This window comes from Chiloscyllium plagiosum, unplaced genomic scaffold, assembly GCF_037043375.1.
Source record: "Chiloscyllium plagiosum isolate Xiang-an unplaced genomic scaffold, Cpla_swu_hap1 HiC_scaffold_17, whole genome shotgun sequence".
Taxonomy (NCBI): domain Eukaryota; kingdom Metazoa; phylum Chordata; class Chondrichthyes; order Orectolobiformes; family Hemiscylliidae; genus Chiloscyllium; species Chiloscyllium plagiosum.
Genome location: NW_028270155.1, coordinates 69,688,006 through 69,709,008, shown reverse-complemented (window position 1 = coordinate 69,709,008; position 21,003 = coordinate 69,688,006). Strand labels below are relative to the sequence as shown.

General features: G+C 40.2%; 1 protein-coding gene and 2 long non-coding RNA genes across 13 annotated transcripts in view; 1 reads left to right on the top strand and 2 right to left on the bottom strand.

The window, feature by feature from the left end:
• LOC148147404 (uncharacterized) overlaps window positions 1-1,500 on the bottom strand; it is a 10,908-nt gene extending 9,408 nt beyond the window's left edge. The window contains exon 1 of one of the 2 annotated variants that reach the window (XR_015760000.1): window positions 1,031-1,500. This is a non-coding gene — a long non-coding RNA (uncharacterized LOC148147404). Of the gene's footprint in view, window positions 1-964 lie in introns of both variants that reach the window. The other variant, XR_015759999.1, reaches the window with a different exon arrangement.
• A 31-nt stretch (window positions 1,501-1,531) lies between these two features.
• On the top strand, window positions 1,532-18,225 carry LOC122558571 (uncharacterized). 5 transcript variants are annotated; one of them, XR_015759997.1, is made up of 8 exons: window positions 1,532-1,671; window positions 2,160-2,227; window positions 2,337-2,391; window positions 3,971-4,121; window positions 8,141-8,256; window positions 12,736-12,885; window positions 15,583-15,630; window positions 17,959-18,225. It is a non-coding gene; the product is annotated as an uncharacterized LOC122558571 (long non-coding RNA). The 5 variants fall into 5 exon arrangements; XR_015759998.1 differs by lacking the exon at window positions 1,532-1,671 and adding an exon at window positions 1,719-1,912; XR_006314184.2 differs by lacking the exon at window positions 1,532-1,671 and adding an exon at window positions 1,719-1,972 and having other exon boundaries at window positions 15,586-15,630.
• A 425-nt stretch (window positions 18,226-18,650) lies between these two features.
• Window positions 18,651-21,003, bottom strand: part of LOC122558634 (anillin-like) — a 58,862-nt gene continuing 56,509 nt past the window's right edge. For all 6 annotated transcript variants that reach the window (XM_087996056.1, XM_087996057.1, XM_043707432.2 and 3 more), the window contains one exon: window positions 18,651-19,458. In XM_087996056.1, coding sequence (XP_087852182.1) covers window positions 19,332-19,458 — 127 coding nt within the window. In that variant the 3' untranslated portion in view covers window positions 18,651-19,331. The remainder of the gene's footprint in view (window positions 19,459-21,003) is intronic.

Sequence of the window (21,003 nt, the reverse complement as noted above, 5' to 3'; positions counted from 1 at the left end):
AGCTTTTTTCTGCAAGCCCGTTTATGTCCTAAGGTCATTATCTCGGCTCGCAGGTTCAGTTTTTCCTGTTGGTTTTCTGCCCTGGCCTGATTTGGAGATGCTGGCGTTGGATTGGGATGTACAGAGTTAAAAATTACAACAGCTGAAATGTGTTGCTGGAAAAGCGCAGCAGGTCAGGCAGCATCCAAGGAATAGGAGAATCGACGTTTTGGGCATAAGCCCTTCTTCAGGAATTACAAGACCAGGTTATAGTCCAACATGTTTAATTGGAATCACTAGCTTTCGGAGCGTTGCTCCTCTAAGTGGTTGTGGAGGACAATTGTAAGGCAATTTATAGCAAAAATTGCTATAATTTTGCTATAAATTGCCTTACAATTGTGTCCTCCACAACCACCTGAAGGATCGGCGCTCCGAAAGCTAGCACTTCCAATTAAACCTATTGAAATGATTTTACCTCTGTCCTGTTCTCCAGCCGATTGCTACAGCCTTCTGCAACTTTTTAAAGTTCCCATTCCTCATGTTATCCTTAGCTAGACTCCAAAACAAAGAGCATTCCTTTGAGTCCCAGACCGAATACCAGCCTTTCCAGGACATTCACCATAGTCTGGTCACATTGATGGAGAAATCCTCTGAGCTCCCTGGACTCATCACCGACTTTAAAGGTTGTGCTTTTGAGGATCGTTCAGTTTAGCTCCTTCCCCGGGCTGGACGCTTCCTATTTATGGGGTTAGGAAGTAGGTCAGAACAGTAAGACTGGTTTTTGCCAACACCCACCCAGGGACGCCAAACGCTGGTGCCTGTGTCTACCTGGAGGCAGCAGGTGACCTCAGGGGAAGCGAGGTGCAGAAGGCACTCCAGCTCAGACAACTCACTCACTATATTCCCAAATATAAAGCACCAACACCCAAGGAAAAGCCACACCAGCCAACCCTCTGCTAAGTTAATACTACACCCACACAATTACCAAGGGGCCAATCTCAACGGTCCCTCTATTGCCTTGTCTTCGCTCCGCCTCCTAGCAACGACTCACCAGCGCGCCTCTTCCCCCGGATGTGACACAACTTCCGGTGGCGCGGTCTTTTATTCCCGATCCACGTTGCCCCCCCCCCCCATCCAATCAAAGACGTTGACGTCATGTTGCTCGGTGCCGGATTCTCCAGTCAGGTACCAGGCTAGCGTACCCCATCCTTATTTGGGCGGGCACGTGACTGTTACCGCGTTCGCCGTTGAGCACGCGTTCAGCTTGAGCCAAGCAGCGGTCCCTACGTCCGAGTTTTAACCAAACCGCCACGTGGTTCTAATTTTATCCTGGCGACTCAGCTTCTGTCCCCGTCTGGATGACGCTGGTTAATCGCTCGCTTGAGGCGCTGATTGTCTGTCTGCCTGCCTGCCTTCCCAGACCGCGCGCGCGCGCGTAGGCCTCCCGGGAATTGTAGTTCCACCTCTCCAAATTCAGGGGGAATCGAGCGCCGCCCGAGGGACTACAGCCCCCAGAGAGCACTGCGCGCCACGCATGCGCACGTGTGCAGGCTGCTCGGAACGCATGGCGGCGGTTGGGCGGGATGGCGAGGTGGCTGCTCCGCTCCCCCTCCCGCTCCCTGGAGTCGGTGAAATTGTGAGGAACCGAGTCATTAATGCGAAAGGATAGTACAGCGGCCTGTTCCGATTCTGGTGAGCGGGGGGGGATTTGTAAGGGCTGGGCCGTTAAAATCAGGCGAACTTAAGCTTGGGCCTGGGCCTGGGGCCAGGGGCCAGGACATTGACATTGACTGGGCTTTCCCAATTCAGTTTGATGATCGTGTCCAATCCAATCCTCAATTGTGTTTTTACTGGCATTGGGAAATAACGAGGTGGCAAACTGTACAGGACAACTGATCCAGGAGCTGTAAAGCTGCTCTTTGAGGGCAGCATGGTAGGCTGACACGTGGAGCTGCAGCTGGAAATCAGTGAACTGCTTGGAAATTAATGATCGGTACAAACTTGGAATCACGCCTAAGTATTAATTAGCAGCAGTAACTAACTGAATTGGGCATATTTATGCCGTTTTAAAATCTGATGAGGGTTAAAGTTCTCTTGTTTTGTGCAAGAGCGTTTAACCTCTTGAAAATGTGGGTTTTATTTAGTGCATCCCTGATCAATTTTTGAATTTTCTTCAACAGGTGTTGAAGAAAAGTAAATTATTATTCGGATTGTGAAATTGGAAGATCAGTTGCAATTCAGATGTTATGTAAGTTAAATAATATTTTAACTGTGAATAATGTTCTGATTTTACAGTCCTATTCTTGTAAGTGCCCATTAGTAGTGGTCTGATGTGATCTTAAATTTGTTATTCTCAGGGCTTGAATTCTTTGATTCCTGAAGTTGAATGTCCTCACATGGTCTAAATAAGTGGTAAGTAAATGCTTTTTTTCTGATGGTTTTTAATGCAGAGCCATAGAATTTTGCAGTACAAAAACAACTTAATTTTTTTCCCAGTGAGTTTATGATTTTAGGACAGCCCATAGTGCTTTATGGCCAATTAAATGTATTTAAAATGGTTGTACTGTAGGAAGCAACTTTGATGCATCAAGAGACCACATTTGAGGTAAATGAATAGCTAGTCTTTTTAAAATGTTGGTTGACCAATAAATACAGGTGAGGACACTGAAGGGATTTCCCTGCTCTTCAAAATAACATGGCAAGTTGTTTTATATCCATCTGAGAGGGCAGGGGAATCTTAGTTTAACATTTCATTCGAAAGATGGTACATCAGACACCTCATCTGTGTCCGTTGCTCTCGACGTGGTTGTCTTTACAATAGGGAGACAGGATACCAACTTGCTGAACGTTTCAGGGGACATTTCTGGTACACTCACCAGACAATCGCACCGCCCTGTGGCCGACCACTTCAACTTCCCCTTCCACTCTGCCAAGGGCATGCAAGTTCTTGGCGGCCTCCACCGCCAAATCCAAGCCACCTGACGCCTGGAAGAAGAGCACCTCATCTTCCACCTTGGGACTGTTCAACCACATGGCATCAACACCGGCTTCATCAGTTTCCAAATCTGCCCTTACGCCACCTCATCCCAGATCCAACCCTCCAATTTGGTACCGCCCTCTTGAACTGTCCAACCTGTCCACCTTCCTTCCCACTTGTCCACTCCACCCTTCCCTCTGAAGTATCACCATCACCACCACCTGCATGTACGTATTACCTACCTGCTACCCCTCCCCCCCCCCCCCCCCCCCCCCCATCTCATCCTCCTATTTAACTCCCAGCCTCCTTCCCACATCCACATTCCTGATGAAGGGCTTATGCCCGAAACGTCTTATTCTCCTGCTCCTTGGATGCTGCCTAACCTGTTGTGCTTTTCCAGCGCTACACTTTTCAACTTGATCTCCAACATCTGCAGTCCTTCCATCTGACAGTACTATTTCAATACTTTACTGGATTGTCAGTCTAAATTTATATCTTTGCAGCTCTCCTGTGGAGCTCAGACCTAAAAGCCTCTAACTCAGCAAGTGAGCTACTTATTCGCACTGCACAATGAAGCCATTCCCTCTAATATGTTTGCCTTTCTCCATACCCTTTGAAGTTTTGCTTTTGCAAGTATTTAACAATTTACTGAGAGCCTGGTTAGTTATGATGATCTGGAGAACACTGCCTGAAATGGTGGTGGAAGCGACTTAATAACTGTGAACTGGAAAGTGAATCAGTACCCAGAAAGTGGAACATTTGTAAAACTGAGCAGAAAGATCAGGGAAGTGCATCTAACTGGACCACACTTTTGAAGAGATACAGCTCCATGGATGTATTCAGCGCTACATCATTCTATGATGTGGAGGTCATAATTATGCTGATGCACAGAAGACTTTCCCAATAACTTTGCATAGGGGTTTTGATAAAGACAGTCTTCACTATCACTTTCTTTTCAGTCCAAACATTAGTTTATTCACTGACAGCATTGTCCTTTTTTTTGTCTCTGAACAGTGCACTATTCGATGTAATCATGAGACTGGTTGTGAGATTTTCTTCGTCCTGTGATGAGAAGATACTGGTTTGAAATGATGAATCAGTGAGAATGCTGATGAACTTGTTGGATCTAAGGAGCAAATGTCAGATGCAGGCACAACAACATAAGGTACAGTCCTGGCTTTTGGAATTTTGAACAATGATTTGTAATCTTACCAAAGTTCTAACCTTCTGGAATAAATAGCTATTTCACTTTGGCAATATCATTGGTATTGTGTTCCTTTATGAATGAATTGCTTATGGCAGTCAGAGCTATCCAGTTAATGGGTTAACTACATTAATTAATTCTTTAAAAACTGTATAAAAATACCGTGCAAAGGACTTAATATGAGGGCTTATTTTAGAAAATTTAAATATCTAGTTTTATTTGTAGTTGAATAATACTTATTGTAGCATGCAATACTTTTAATTTATCCTCAAAGTTCTTCTTTATTTCCTTTCTTCTGCTCCATGCCCAAGTTGAATGATGAATGATGCTTGCATGTATTATCTGAACTGTCAGTGACGAATTTTGAAATCATTCTGAGAACTTGGGATCTTCCCTTCTTGATTTTCTGTAACGCTGGATTGCATATTTAGATTAGATTAGATTACTTACAGTGTGGAAACAGGCCCTTTGGCCCAACAAGTCCACACCGACCCTCCGATGAGCAACCCACCCAGACCCATTCTCCTACATTTACCCCTTCACCTAACACTATGGGCAATTTAGCATGGCCAATTCACCTGACCTGCGCATCTTTGGACTGTGGGAAGAAACTGCAGCACTCGGAGGAAACCCACGCAGGTACAAGGAGAATGTGCAAACTCCACACAGACAGTTGCCCGAGGCGGGAATTGAACCTGGGTCTCTTGCGCTGTGAGGCAGCAGTGCTAACCACTGTGCCACCGTACTGCCCATATGTAAGACCAAAGGTTTGCCATCTCTGCCTACTATGGAGTTGGACTTCATACAATGTGCAATTATATTTAAATGTAAAATAATTTTTCATCAAAGTGGTCTTGTTTCATAAGATGTTTGGAATACTCCTATAATATTTGCCAAGTCTGTTCACCAAGTATCACATTTGGACAGTTGACATTTTTCTGATAAGTAATCAAGTCACTTTGTTAAGAGACAGCACAGTCATGCAATTAAAACTACGTTTTTGTTACTCTGTGGAATCTATTGTCTCAGCATTGATCAGAGGAGGTATTAGCACCAAATTGAAGCAGGAAAGATCCTTAAAAAGGAGTTTTCGGTGAATTGCGTGAAAGAGGACAGAGTATTTTTCTAATGCAGCGATATTTAAGTTGAGAATAGCCTTCCAAAGAAATGATTTATTGTACTGTGTGGACCTTTTATGTCAAACTCCTGAGCAAAAATTCAACTTTCTTTAGTTTGAACATTGCCCTCTGGTGTGATATTAAGGAATTGCTTTGAAAGAAGTTCTGAAGCTTTGTGTAAGGTATCCAGTTGAAACAAAGCATCGAACATTAGGTATTAAAGGAATCAAGTGAGAAGGGTACAGATATTAGGGGATGATCAGCATACCCATAATTGTTATTTTCATCATGGTTTTAAACACCGTTCAGTACTCAGTTCAAACCTATAGTGTGCTCAACAGTGTTTAAAACCATGATGGAAACAGCAATTATGGGTATAAACTCAATTTAAAAGGTTTTTTCTCATAGTTTGTAAATACTGTGTTAGTGGGCGGCACGGTGGCACAGTGGTTAGCACTGCTGCCTCACAGCGCCAGAGACCCGGGTTCAATTTCCACCTCAGGCGACTGACTGTGTGGAGTTTGCACATTCTCCCTGTGTCTGCATGGATTTCCTCCGGGAGCTCCGGTTTCCTCCCACAGTCCAAGGATGTGCAGGTCAGGTGAATTGGCCATGCTAAATTGCCCGTAGTGTTAGGTAAGGGGTGGATGTATGGGCGGGTTGCGCTTCGGCAGGGCGGTGTGGACTTGTTGGGCCGAAGGGCCTGGTTCCACACTGTAAGTAATCTAATCTAAGTAATCTAATCTAATCTTTTCCAGTGTGATTCCTAGTTCTGTAATGTGATATTTGGCATACATAAACTGAAATTATGACTGTTAAGCTGCTAAATCGGAGAGTTCAGGATATTTCCTTCCAGTTTGTAAATCTTTTTGTAGGTCATGTAATTCTGAACAGTAAAAGTATTCATAATTTTATGTGCATGAATGTTGAATGATACTGTAAAGGAAAGCTTTAACAATGTCTGCAATCCATTTTGTTTATTAAAACTGAGCTCCCAAATGAGCTTTTGTTTCTCCTAACCATCTCCCTACTGAATCTCTGTACTTTTGTTGAAATGAACCACAGCTGTTGTGTGCTTTAAAGGGATTGAATCACCAATTTAGAGCAGGATAGGCCCATTGTCACTTCTGTTGTTGAATGAGTTTCAGTTCCTCAACTAGGACTAAGAGCTTATCGTGTAGAGTGACACTCAGGCCTGTTATTGCTTTTTAGCCAACACTAGTCTTTCAGCAGATGACAAAAAGAGAGATCAATGATGAGATCATCCTGTGTCAAAAAGCTGTCACTTTTTCGCAAAATAAATTGTGTTCTGAGCACATGGTGCTGTATAGAAATAAAGATGTTATATGGAGGTGCAAATGCATCCTGTCAGCGGGCTCTTCATGGTCGTTTGAGTAGCACATTGTATTTAAGCTATGATCTTGCCATTTATAAAGGAATGTATGAATTGGAAGCATGAGCTGGTCCTCAAACCTGCTCTGCTATTTAATAAAGTTGTGATTTTATTGTGCCCTCAACCATCACTTTCCTGCCAACCCTAATATACCTCAATGCTCTTGTTAGGCAAGAATATCTATACTTCTTCCTTACAAATACTCACTGACCCTGCCTCCTCTCTTTGGGGAGCAAGTATCTGAAAGACCTGTGCATCTTTAACAGAGAGAAATACTCCTTGACTCTGTCTTAAATGGGAGTCACTTCTAAAAATTTGTGTCCTTTTCTACTTCCTTCCACAAAGCAAAGTATAATTTCCTGTCAAGTCCACTCGGGATCTTGTATATTTCAATAAGATCATCTCTCTGAATGTGAATAGAAACATCTCCAACATCTCCAATTTATAATAAGAGAACCCCTCATCCCAGGAATCAGTTGAGTGAACCTTCTCTGAAATGCTTCAATTCTGTTATCTCAATTTGTAAATAAAGAGATCAAAGCTATAAATGTGACTGTAGTAGTGATCTGATCGATGCCCTGTAGGAAATCGAGTGCTTGATGACGTGCGGAGAGAATGGGCTCGTGGGCCACTTTTGTGCTGTATAATTCTTGTATGCTTTTATGTTCCATTCCCTGTTTTAGAGTCTGAATTTAGTCCAGCCCAGATGGATGGTCAGAAGTGATTGATATAGAATAATACATTTGGGTGTTTTTCATTTAGTGCAAAATATGCTTGCACACGTGGCATGATTTGCTACCAGTCTCAAACAGATATGCACCCTCATGCAAAAGAGTCCACTTTATTTCAGGGAATTTGCAAGCAAAAAGGCAACATGAAGGGAGAAAATATGTGCAGTGAGTTATGATCTGGATATGATAGGGCAAGTATTTTTGTGTACTACTTCATAATTTTAGAGTGTGTTGGCTGTCGTTTTGTTAATACATAATTAGATCAAAATCTTTTCCAATGAAGTGCAGTGGGAGTTTGATAAACAAAGGGCTTGCTGTTTACAGCCAGACCATCCTTTTGACTAATTCAGTAATATTTCTTTGACAGTAGAAGTTTATAAAATCATGAAGGGCATGGATACGATGAATAACCAAGGTCTTTTCCTGGAGGTGGGGGAGTCCAAAACCAGTGGGTACAGTTTTAAGTTGAGAGGGGAAAGGTTTAAAAGAGATCTAGGGGACAACCTTTCACACAGGATGGTGTGTGTATGGAATGAGCTGCCAGATGAAATGATGGAGACTGGTACAATTACAACATTTTAAAGGCATCTGGTTGGGTGCATGAATAGGAAGGGTTCAGAGGGGTATGGGATTAGATTTATTTAGGATATCTGTTTGCATGCACGAGTTGGACTGAAGGGTCTGTTTCCTTGCTGTACATCTGTGACCCTTATTGTCTTTTTCTTTGTCTGTGAACAGTGCACTATTCCACCTCATTTGCAAGATTGGCTGGGAGTTTCTTAGTTCCATCATGTGAGGATCCTTCGAAATGAAGAGTCGAAGAACAATTGATAACTGAGGTGCAAGTGAGAAGTGTAGGTACAATTCTGTATATTGGAATTTTGAACAAAACTTGCAAACCTGTCAAAGTCGCAATCTTTCTGAATAAATAGAGATTATATAATGTATCAGAGCATCACGGACTTTCAGTTCTTCTGATTAATGCACTGGGAAAGTTTTAAGGTTACCCAGTTAACAGGTGAACTGTATTAAGCACTTGCTGACTGATTAATCACTGTTTTAAAATGATGTAAAAAAAGAGTTAGTGCACTTTTAGATAATATGAACGTAATTATGTGTAACAATTTCTTTTGGTCAAAATTAAATTTTGAAGTCTGTCTTGGAAAGTCCTCTTCTCCCACAGTGCTCAAGTTCAGTGATGAATGATATTTGCATGTATTATCTGAACTGCAGGTGACGAGCATTAAATTATTCTGAGAGCTTGGGCCGTACTCTTATGTTGATTCTGTGTACATTATCTAATAGAGGTAGTATTGGTATTTATAATACTCTCACAATGGTCATAGACTTCATACAACATATTATTTTCTCAGCTTGTTTCTCTTACTTATCCATGGAGCTGGGATTTCATACAGCAGATAATCCAATCCAATCTGTAACTGCAGAGCAGATTTCCAGTGAAGTGGTCTTGCCTAAAGAGATTTTTGAAACATTCTTGTTCCTTTGCTGAATCTGACTGTCGATCATTTTATTTGGACAGGGGAGGTTTTGATAATATATCTGCTTTACAAACTTGCTTTGTCCACACAGGATAACTGTGCCAATTAAGAATATTTTGGGGCGTTGAATGTATAGCTATGATAACTTTGAGGCTATTGGCAGGTCTCATCAAACTGGAACAGAAAAGGCCAGTGTCCTTTTTCTTGATTGTGCACTAGTTGATTGCAGCATTTTTTTAAAAATACGTTGATATCTGAAATGATTTTCCATAAACTCTTTGCACCAATTTATCCCTCATATCGAAATCCCACTGGTTGAAAATTCATTTCGAAGTTTAACTTTCTTTACCTTTAGCATTGTCAGTTGGTGACATCTTTGGGAAATGGTTTGGGGGAATTATTCTCAACTCACGTTGTGAAGATGCCCAGTTAAACTGTTGTTAGAGCAACAGGGTGAGAAGTGTACAGAGTATAAAGGGAATAGTAGATATAAATGGTGACATGACATTTGAAATAGCAACGTTTAAGCTAAGATAAAATGTTTATATCCAGTTAGTCGCCTGAAACTATCATTAGAATATTTTGTATGCTGCTATGTTATTAGGATAACGTTTCCACTCTGGTTCCATAATGATTATTTTGTGTCTATTAACTAAGCAGTAATGATGTCAGTTCAACTCATAACTCCAAGATTTTAGAATATTTCCTTCCAGTTTGTGGAATTTCTTCATGGGTCATATTATCCTATGAACAGTTCATGTATGTATAATATCAAGCTGGAGTGTCTAATAATGCAATAAAGGGCAAATACGTCTGCCTACTCCCCCTTTTATTCATTTGCTAAAAGTGAAAGCCCTAAAATTAGTATTGGTTGGTTAGCTCAGTTGGCTGGACTGCTGGTTTGTGATGCAGTGCAAGACTAACAGTATGGAGTCAGTTCCCACACTGGCTGGGGTCACCGTGAAGGTTCTGCTTTAATAGAACATAGAACATTCCAGCGCAGTACAGGCCCTTCAGCCCTCGATGTTGTGCCGACCTGTGGAACTAATCTGTAGGCCATCTAACCTACACCATTCCATTCTTGTCCATATGCCTATCTAATGACCATTTAATTGCCCTTAAAGTTGGCGAGTCCACTACTGTTGGAAGCAGTGCGTTCCATGCTCCTATTATTCTGACATCTGTCTGATTTCTATCACCCCTCTATTTAAAGCTACATCTCCTCATGGTAGCCATTGCCATCTGAGGAAAAAGGCTGTCACGGTCCATCCTATCTAACCCTCTGATTATCTTATATGTCTCAATTAAGTCACCTTCTCTCTAACGAAAATAGCCTCAAGTCCCTCAGCCTTTCCTCGTAAGACCTTCTCTCCATACCAGGCAACATCCTAGTAAAACTCCTCTGAGCCCTTTCCAAAGCTTCCACATCCTTTCTATGATGCGGTGACTAGAACTGTACGCAATACTGCAAATGTGGCCTCACCACAGCTGCGACATGACCTAATGTTTTCGAAACTCAATCCCTCCATCAATGAAAGGTAACGCACTGTATGCAGCCGTAACAACCTTATCAATCTGGGTGGCAATTTTCAGGGATCTAAGTACCTGGACACTGAGATCTCTCTGTTCATCTACCAAGAATCTTACCATTATCCCAGTACTCTTTTATTCCTTCCTGAATCACCTCACGCTCTGAATTAAACTCCATTGGCCAACTACAGCATCTCTGTATCCTACAACATCCTTTGTCACTCTCCTCAACTCTACTGACCTTTGTGTCATCTATAAATTTACTAACCCATCCTTCTATGCCCTCATCCAGGTCATTTATAAAAATGACAAACAGCGGTAGACCCAAAACTAGTAAGTGAGCTCCAGGATGAATATTTCCCATCAACCACGACCCTCTGTCATCTTTCAGCTAGCCAACTTCTGATCCAAACAGCTAAATCACCCTCCATCCCATGCCTCTGTATTTTGTGCAATAGCTTACCGTGGGGAACCTTATCAATCACCTTTCTGAATTCCATATATACCACATCAACAGCTTTAACCTCATCCAGCTGTTTGCTCACCATCTCAAAGAACTCAATAAGGTTTGTGAGGCATGACCTATCCTTCACAAAGCCATGTTGACTATCCCCAATCAACTTATTCCTTTCTAGATGATGATACATCCTATTTCTTATAACCCTTTCCAACAGTGTACCCACAGCCGAAGTAAGGTTTATAATTACCAGGGTTGTCTCTACTCCACTCCCCTTCTTGAACAAGGGGAGAACATTTGCTATCCTCCAGTCTTCTGGCACTAGTCTTGTGGACAATGATGACATAATCAAAGTCAAAGGCTCTGCAATCTTCTCTCTGGCTTCCCAGAGAATCCTAGGATAAATGCCATCCGGCCCAGGGGACTTATCTACTTTTACATTTTCCAGAATTGCTAACATCTCCTTGTAAACCTCAATCTCATCTAGCCTAGTAGCCTGTATTTCAGTATTCTCCTTGACAAACATGACTTTTTCTAGTCAATGTGTGTACTGATGAAAAGTATTCCCAGCCCCCCTCCTTGCCTGAGGTGTGGTGACCCTCAGGATAAACTCAGCTTTGCCTTGGTCTCTGAGGTTACAGGTATGTTCATTTTCATAGGCTTCTGTTCTGTATAACCTTCTCCCTTTTGAATATAATGGGATTAAATAAAATTAGGCCCAAACTAATATTATTTCAAGAGGAATGGTTACCAATACAAGAGCTGGATAGGTTTCAATATCCCTTTCATAACCCATGCCCCTCATTAGTGAGTCCAGAGGCTATAAGTATGATCTTTACTCCAGGATTGTAACTCAATGTAGACTTCCACTTCATTAATTGATCTTTGTCACTTAACTAGATTGGTGTTTGATATCTTTGTGTCAACAAATTTCTCTATTTGACTGTTTGTAATTATTTTTCAAATTAATTTTACGTCAAGCACAATGGAAACAGCTGCATGCACCATGTCAGCATGCTATTTTTGGTGGATTGGTGGCACAGTACTGAAGAATTGATCTTGCCATCTTGATGCCTACTTTCAATCTAGTCCAGAAGGATGGCTAAAACATGTCCAAGAGCAATGTGTTTTCATCGCCTCCTCTCAGTGAATTATGGATTTAGGTCTATGACACAAGGTTAACTCTCATATAGTCCCAATTAGGACTGCCCCTCAGTCAACCTACAGGATACCCAATGGGGAGTTTATTAAAGGGAGTTGGCAGAAGAACCCAAAGTAGACTGAAAGGGAAGAATTATATGAAGCCAGTTATGATCTGGAATGTACATTCTGAAATAATTATTGAATAATTCAAAATTTAGGATTTGATCAATAATCGAAAGGCAAATGTGTTCGGATCATAGAATCCTTAGTGTGGAAAGAGGCTATTAGGCCCATCAAGTCTCCACTGACCCCCAAAGAGCATCCCATGCAGCCCCACAACTTCATAATTTACCATGGCTAATCCATCCCCGTACACTCTGGATAATTTCACATAGCCAATCTACCTAACCTCCGTATGTTTGGACTGATACTATGGAAGATTAGGAATCTGGGACTAATTCAATAATTCTTTAAAATAGTTAATATGGATGTAATGGGTTGGATAACTTTATAACGTGTGTTGTTTCATTTTATAATTCACTGATGTGAAGGCTGCCGTTAGGTCGGTGCAGAGATGGATCAGAACCTTTCCTAATTACGTTCCGGGGTGTTTGATGAAATTAGCCAGGGCTTGCAGCCCAAACATTGACTTAAGCACTGACGTATGTTGAGCCTTTAATGTTTCTTTCTTTGCCTCTGAACAGTGCACCGTGTTGGCATCAGTCTGAGACCTTGTTTGGAAGGAGTTTCTTAGTCTCATTTTGTGAAGCTATTTGAAGTGAAAAATTGAGAATGATAACTGAGCCAGTTAATATAGGAAGAAGTACTGGGAGCTGCAGGCACATTTATTGGAGGTACATTTCTATCTGTATTGAAACTTTGAACAACAGTTTGTGATTTTGTCAAAGCAGCAAACTTTCAGAATAAATAGCAGATGGTGTTTCATATGAATATCTTCCTAAGTTTTAGTTAATCATTTAGTGCCCTGCTTATTACATTTGAAAAGCTACTCTGGTTGACACATTGGCCATATTAAATACCAGTACAATAGATAATGTATTAAAATAAAGATTTAGTGTAAATGCGCCTTTCAGATGATGAGCTCATTGCTCCATGAGTAAAACCTAGCTTTCTGAATTTTCCCTGGGTTATGCCTTCTTTCTGTCTCTTACTTCCTCCCCAAGGTTCAGTGATGAATAGTGGTTGCATGTATTATCTGAATACTGTGACGAACATTAAAATGATTCTGAGAGCTTGGGGTTTTCCTTCCTTTTATCCAATTGTACATACATGTTGTCTAATAGAGTTTTGACGTGTTCATAATACTGTTGTAATAGTTCTTGATTATTTCTGCCATGCCATTTTTCAGTGTACTTGACCAGGTAATCGTCATGTGCTGCAGCTATCGGTTTTATCCAGCAATCTGCTATATATATATAAAAACCCTATTTGGGTTGAGCAATATCGCATGGGCTGTTACCTCTCCTAGTCAGTGAGCAGGCTTTTTATTATTAAAAGAAGTGGTTTCACTGCAAATATGGATGTCCGAAAATGCTCTAAGGGGTGGTTTAAATTCTTCGCTAGACCTTGGTTTAAAAGACCAGTACCGTTAATAGTATGTACATTCCATTAGTACTGTCAGTGGAGTGTGGTTTGACACTGTATTGCTCAGATGCTGTAATGCAGTTCTGGTAGTGAGATGAAATTGGGTTGCAAATCCAGAATTTACACCTCAAATCCTTTTAGCTAATCTGAAGTAAAGCTGCTTAGCATTTGTGCCACAGTTGCTATAAACAGAGTGACTGTCTAATAGAGGAAAAGTTTCCTCTTTATTCTCCTATGATGTTAGGAATGTGTTTTGGAAAACTTAAATCGAGTTTACTTGTAGTCATGAAAAATCCACAATAGAATCCTTCTTTGCCACTTCCTCAACTCCACCTTTTAAACAAATTAGTTTACTTAAATTTTTCATGATGGCACCACACAGCATAACTGTAGTTTGCATTAGTTCATTTTTTGTTGATGTAGTAGATAGTGTTTTATAATTTTTGTAATACTGTACTAAAGGATGGTGTAAATTTAAATCCACTTTTGATGTCTCAATTACCCATCCATCGTATAATTAAAGATATTCTGTCACATCTACAAATGCAGTTCATATTTCAAGATTTTTTTTGAATACTCCTGTACATTTGCTCATGCTGTTGTTCAGGCATCACATGCAGACATGGAGGTTTTGATAAGAGTGAGAGTACCTATACGTACTCATGATGTCAGCATGACCACAGAGCCTAACAGACAGATAAAGGCAGTTTCGGTGTTTGTTCACCCTGGAAATATTTAGCCTCAGAGTTGACCATAACAGATGTTATCATATTATGTTATGGTTAATAAGTATGAATACTGAGCTGGGAGCAGAATAAAAATCTTTCACAGATTTGTTATACTACAGAAGGGAGGCAGTGTCCTCTTGGATATGGCATTTTGCAAATGTGGATATTCTGTTTTTAGGATTCTTTGCACTGTAGTTGGCTGTTTCAAGAAAGTGTTTGTGTAGCCTTATCTTGGGTCATAATCTGTCTGAGCGAGCTTCCACTTAAAACGAAAGGAAACTGAATTTATAACAGTACTCTCTGGTGAAGCCATTGTGGAATGGTTGAGGGGTTTATGGTTGTACTGGTGTTAAATGAACTATGTGAAAGGCTTATGTAGTTGAGGGAACAAGCACTGACTATAGATTTAAATGTATTTCGGATATACCTTTTCAGTCTGTGGAATCTGTTCATAGGTCATGTTATCCTGCACGATAAAAATAGAAAAGTCACTCTAATAAAGCTGCAAGGTAGAAAGACATCTACTGCTGTTTTATTCACAACTAAAATTGAAAGCTCTCAAATGTAATACAGGTTTCTGTTTTTCTTACCTGTTGCCCTACTGAGGGGAAGTAGTTGCCAGTTTAGAGATGGCTATGGCATAATGTCATTTTCTGTGACTAGATTCTGTCTCCAAAGTTTGTGGATTTGAGCTCCACCCCAGAGCTAGCACACTTAGTTTGGGCTGATACTTCAGATAACTGTTAAACCAAGATGAGGATAGATCCTGTCAATGAATGCCAGCAAAATGGATCTTTTTGTGAGGATAATCCTGCATAAGTCATTTTTTCTCCAAGTAATTGATTGGCAAGTGCGTGGAAATTTTTGTAATACATAGTATTTTGTGATAGTGTTTCATGTTGTTGATAATGGTCAAGTGGATTGCGCAGTGCATTTAAGCATTTCTCCTTCATCGAACCTGTGGTGAATCCATAGCAGATAAATGGCTAGAACGTTGCTGTAGGAATAAATGAGATTGGACAGTCTCCATTCAGTGGCCATTGGAGATGCGCCTACCATATCAGTTCAGTTAACAAACACTGACTGTTGATACACTGACCTCAGGCTTTCTGACAGATTTCTTTGGTAAATGTTGGTTTGAGTATCTTCCTGGTCCCAATATCTAATCTCTAGATGTCTCATTAACCTTCTCTATTCTTTTATTTTGTCTCTGAACAGTAGACCATCCTGACTACAGACTTGAGAGAAGAACCTTACGGTCTGAAGGTGAAGATAATTGTTTGAAATTTAAAAAAATTAACGGATGAAAAAAATCAGTTGAAACCTAAGGGGAGGCAGGCAGTCACTTCAGGTGCAACATTGTCGGTATTCTAGAAACTTTGAGCAACAGTTTGAAGTCTTGTCATAGCAGGAACCTGCTGACATAAATATCAGCAGTTGTAGTGTACTTTCAAGTTAGCTAATATCACATGCTTAACATGTAATTTTTGTCACTGAGCAACATAAAGGTGTCAGGACAGAAGACCGCAAACTTGGTCAGAAGTAAGTTATAAAGTATTTTTGGAGGAGGGAAGAACTTGGTCAGCATGGACAAGTTGGACCAAAGGGTCTGTTTCTGCACTGTACATCTGACGCCGGAGAGGTTTAGGGGAAAAAATTTAGAACTTTAGCAACCATATTCTTAAGTCCCTAATTAGGAGTAACTAAAATTGATGATGCTCAAGAGGCTGGAATTAGAGGACTACAGATATCTTGGGAGGAATGTGGATTTGGTGGAGGTCACACAATTAGAAAGGAACTAAGCCATAGAGAGATTTGAAAACTAGGATGGTGATTATGTAATTGAGGCTTTTTGACTGGAAGCCATATGATTCTGTTCTGAAATGATGCTTGGAGTGAGTTAAGTTACAGACAGCAGAGACTTGGGTGAACATACATTTATGTTGGGTAATTAAGTCAGAATAAGATGAAGGAATGAGATGGGACAGAATGTGGAGAATGATGGAGTTCAGACTTTAATTTACCACATTATAGGGCTTCGTTTTTTTTACCAGTGTGCTGGTTAAAGCAGACAAGAACATATTCATTTAACAGATGAGACTTTAAATACCCATTAATAGATTACTTGTATTTTAATAGTCCATTTAATGGGTGCTCATGTCTACTTAGATATTTATGAAAATAAATTCTAAATCTAACCTAGGTAGTACCCCTTCCTGTGCCCAGTTCAGTGAGTAATGTTTGCATGTATTATCTGAACAGCCAGTGGCGAGCATTAAAGTTACTCAGAGCTTTAGATCATCTTTGTTCTGCTGATTTTACAGCTGCTGCAAGAGGATATGCACAAAATGATAGCAGAGATGAATGATGCAAGAACCACTAACTTTACCACTTATTATCCCATACCTCCTAGTTTTCAGTCTGATGAACATATCAGTACATAAAAACCTTCTGGGTTGAACAGTGTCACTTGATGCACTGGTGAAAAGCAGATATTTTCATATTGTGATTGTGAAACTTGAAAGGGTTCAGGAAAGATTTAAGGATATTGCCTTGCTGGGGGGAAGTGGGGAGAGAGGCGAGAGGCTGAAAAGCCAGGGCTATTTTCTCTGGAGCATCAGAGGCTTATAGAGGTTTATAAAACCATGGAGGGGCATGGATAGGATAAATAGACAAAGTCGAGAGGGCATAGGTTTAGGGTGAGAGGAGAAAGATATAAAAGGGACCTAAGGAGCAACTTTTTCACACAGAGGGTTGTACGTGTATGGAATGAGCTGCCAGACGAAGTGGTGAAGGCTGATACAATTGCAACATTTAAAAGGCATCTGGATGGGTATATGAATAAGGAGGGTTTGGAGAAATATGGGCCAGATTAGGTTGGGATATGGACAAGTTGGACAGAAAAGTTGTTTCCATACTGTACAGGAATCATTATGGTTTCACTATTGGAATGTACCCTGCTTGACTTTTGTGTACATCTGTAATGAAACAATTACTGGGCCTGTCCCCAGACCTAAGTCCTAAAATTAGGAATCCAGCTGAATAATTTCTTAGTAGCAGGGTTGCGAAGAGCCACAGTCATTTCATTATTTGGCACAAATGTTATTGTCTATTAAGAGGAAAGAATTACCTGGATGTAGGTTTGCTCGCTGAGCTGGAAGTTTCATTTCCAGATGCTTTGTCACCCTAAGTAACCTCTTCAGTGGGCCTCCAGGTGAAGCCCTGCTGCTGATTCTTGCTTTCTATTTATGTTTAGGTTTCTTTGGGTTAATGTCATTTCCTGTTCTTTTTCGCAGGGGGTGGTAGATTGGCCAAACTCTCTCACAATTCTTAGAAGCATGGAATTCCAACTAGAACTATATCTACCACCCCCTTACAAAAAGAACAGGATATGATGACACCAACCCAAAGAAACCCAAACAATTGCCTGGAGGCCCACTGAAAATGTTACCAAGGGTGACAAAACATCTGGAAGTGAACCTTTCAGCAAATCTACATCCAGAACCTCAACCTGAGCTACTAATTCATCTCATGTGCTAGGAAAGAATGATCATTTGAAGAAATGTTGACTAGTTATTGATTTTGTTTTTTCAGATTACAGAACCTACCATTCACAAGCAAGACTGTCATTCAGATACAATAATGAAAACTCATCTGTGGGTGAAAGTTTTAGTCAGTTGCTGAAAGGAATGTTCTGAAAAGCCATGGACTGGTTCTGCAGAATATTGCTGAATTTGAATTCTCGAGCCTAAATATGCTTGTGCGTGGGTCCAATCTAGTCTTACTCAACCATAAATTAAGCAATCTTTTTACTTTGTAATCATGTGAAATAAATACAATAAACTTGCTTTAAAAGGTGTAGCATCAGTTTATGCCTGTTTCCACTTAATTTCACCTTGACTGATACCGCACTGCACTGTAAAACAATATTTGACTTCAGAATAAAGACTGCAAATCATACAAGTTGAATTCTGTAGAGGTCATATTTTTTTGTGCCAGTCCAAGAGCACAGTGTATTCAGTATCCTTCAGTTTCTTGATATCATATAGCATGAATAAAATTGACTGGAGAGTGACATTTGATACTGGGACTATCAAAAGCCAGACAAATGAGCGGATTAGGATACCTGAACAAAATTTATGAACAGCGGCTTTAATTTTCGTGTAATAATTTGAGAACACAAAAAGTAGTCAGTCTTCAATTGATTTTCATGATGTGCTGAACTTCTGTCAGCATTGTAAACACTGTGTTTCTGATACATGCTTTTGAGAAAAAAAAAAACAAGCAATTATTTAAATGTTTATTCTTTGAAACTAGTTTCAGAGTACAAGACAGTTAAAAGTGATTAGGGTACACAGACTATAAATATAAAATGTGCAAGATAAGCCCTTTGTAATTTTGAGTTGATACAAAAAGGTACAGAAGTAAAATATGGCTTTAGAATTAGAGGAGTGTGGAATTAAAGGGTAGTTATATAGCCATTTTGAGGAATGGCTCCTTTCCCCTCTCCCAGGGCAACGATAGAGCAAGATAACATTTGGAATCTTGCAAACACCCAACACAAGTACCAGGCTAAACAAAGCTCTATTATCAGGATTAAAAATGTAAAGAGTAATGAGATCCAAGTGAAAAAAAAAAGTCCCTCCTGTAAAACAGGAAAGATGAAACCCAATTTGTAGACTTTAGTCGGGATTGTTTTCCATTAACAAATGTCAATAGGGCAAAGTCAAACTCCAGCAGAAGTTTATACTTAGAAAAGAAAACTGGGGAGAAGGGGAAATTCAATAAAAATAACTACTTGATCCTTCCATTCTTTGGAATAAGATTTGTTAGGCAAGGGTTATGTTTAGCAGCAATTCAAAATGGTTGTGTATATATAATGAACTACTTGAAAGGCACTTGTATCAAAAACTACCTTCTCAAAATGAGAAGCTGCACGGAGGCATTTGACTTTTGAAAAGTCAACTTCAGATTCCATCCTTGGACATGGAGGAGTGCGCTGTTAGTTGCCAGGTTCTGAGATTGAGCAGAACCTGGTTAAGTTTTTCCATCCACAGGTTTCTCTCTTCTTTTGTGTCAGCTGACAGCCAGTTCCTACAAAATAATTGACAAGTATAACATTAACAATCACACTTTTTCCCTGTTTGCTGAAATCACATGTATTAAAAATTTTATGATTAAAACCATTTAATTATATATAGACTGTATCAAGAACACCTTAAATTTCTGGTTCTTGTGCCTTCAAAATGGTATAGCAACAACCATGTAGAATTTGGCATTGGTTCACTTGATGCTCAATAGATTATAGTTGGCATGAGAGATACTTGATAACTTCCCATTGATGTACTTTTACAGTAATGACAGGCTAAGTATTTACAGTATTTTCTATTTCCAGCATGCACAATGTTTTGCTTTAGTAAAATGGTCAAGACATATTGATGCTTCAGTTCAAAGTTTGTGCGAAGATTTGTAGCTCGGGTGCTCGTTGTTGTGGTTCTGTTCGCCGAGCTGGAAGTTTTTGTTGCAAACGTTTCGTCCCCTGGCTAGGCGACATCATCAGTGCTTGGGAGCCTCCTGCGAAGCGCTTCTTTGATGTTTCCTCCGGTGTTTATAGTGGTCTGTCCCTGCCGCTTCCGGTTGTCAGTTTCAGCTGTCCGCTGTAGTGGTTGGTATATTGGGTCCAGGTCGATGTGTTTGTTGATGGGAGTTTGTGGATGAATGCCATGCCTCTAGGAATTCCCTGGCTGTTCTCTGTCTGGCTTGCCCTATGATAGTAGTGTTGTCCCAGTCGAATTCATGTTGCTTGTTGTCTGCGTGTGTGGCTACTGGTCGTGTCGTTTCGTGGCTAGTTGATGTTCATGTATGCGGATTGTTAGCTGTCTTCCTGTTTGTCCTATATAGTGTTTTGTGCAGTCCTTGCATGGTATTTTGTACACTACATTCGTTTTGCTCATGTTGGGTATCGGGTCCTTCGTCTCAAATGAATGGTTAATGAGCTGAAAGGATTGTTTTAAAGAGCAGACAATTCTAAGGTTTTGGGTTAACAATCAAAACCACCAAAAAAAAAACAGATGAGATGAGCATACAAAATAATTGTGGCATTTGACTGCATCTAAGTATCACTAAATTAATAAATAAGACAAGTAAAATATTTTGCGTTTATAATATGTCAATCAGAATTCCCCAAAGATTTTACAACCAATTTCAAATAGTTTTTGGTTTGGAGGTTAAATAGCAATTTTACAATTTTTACTTGGTAGCATCAGTTGAGGGGAAAATGTTTTCCTTTGGCACACAGGGAACTCATTACACCATCAAGTATTACCAGAGGTCAGGGGAGGCCTCAGTTTAAAATTTGAGCTTAAAAAAGATGGAACCGTCGAACAATGGAGTGATAGCCTGCATTATGCTGCTCAAATCTGAACACATCCTCCAACTCAGAAACCAGCATGCTATCACCCAAGCCAAACTATTAGCCAAAAGTAATTCAAAGATGTTGAAGACATGCAATATGAAAAATCTCTTTTTCTTCTATTAACAAACAATATTGCAGAGTTGAAAAATCAGAAACCAATGGCAGAAGCCTAATCACTTAACCATATGCCAATGTTAAAGGACTTGGTGATTGAAGAGATATCA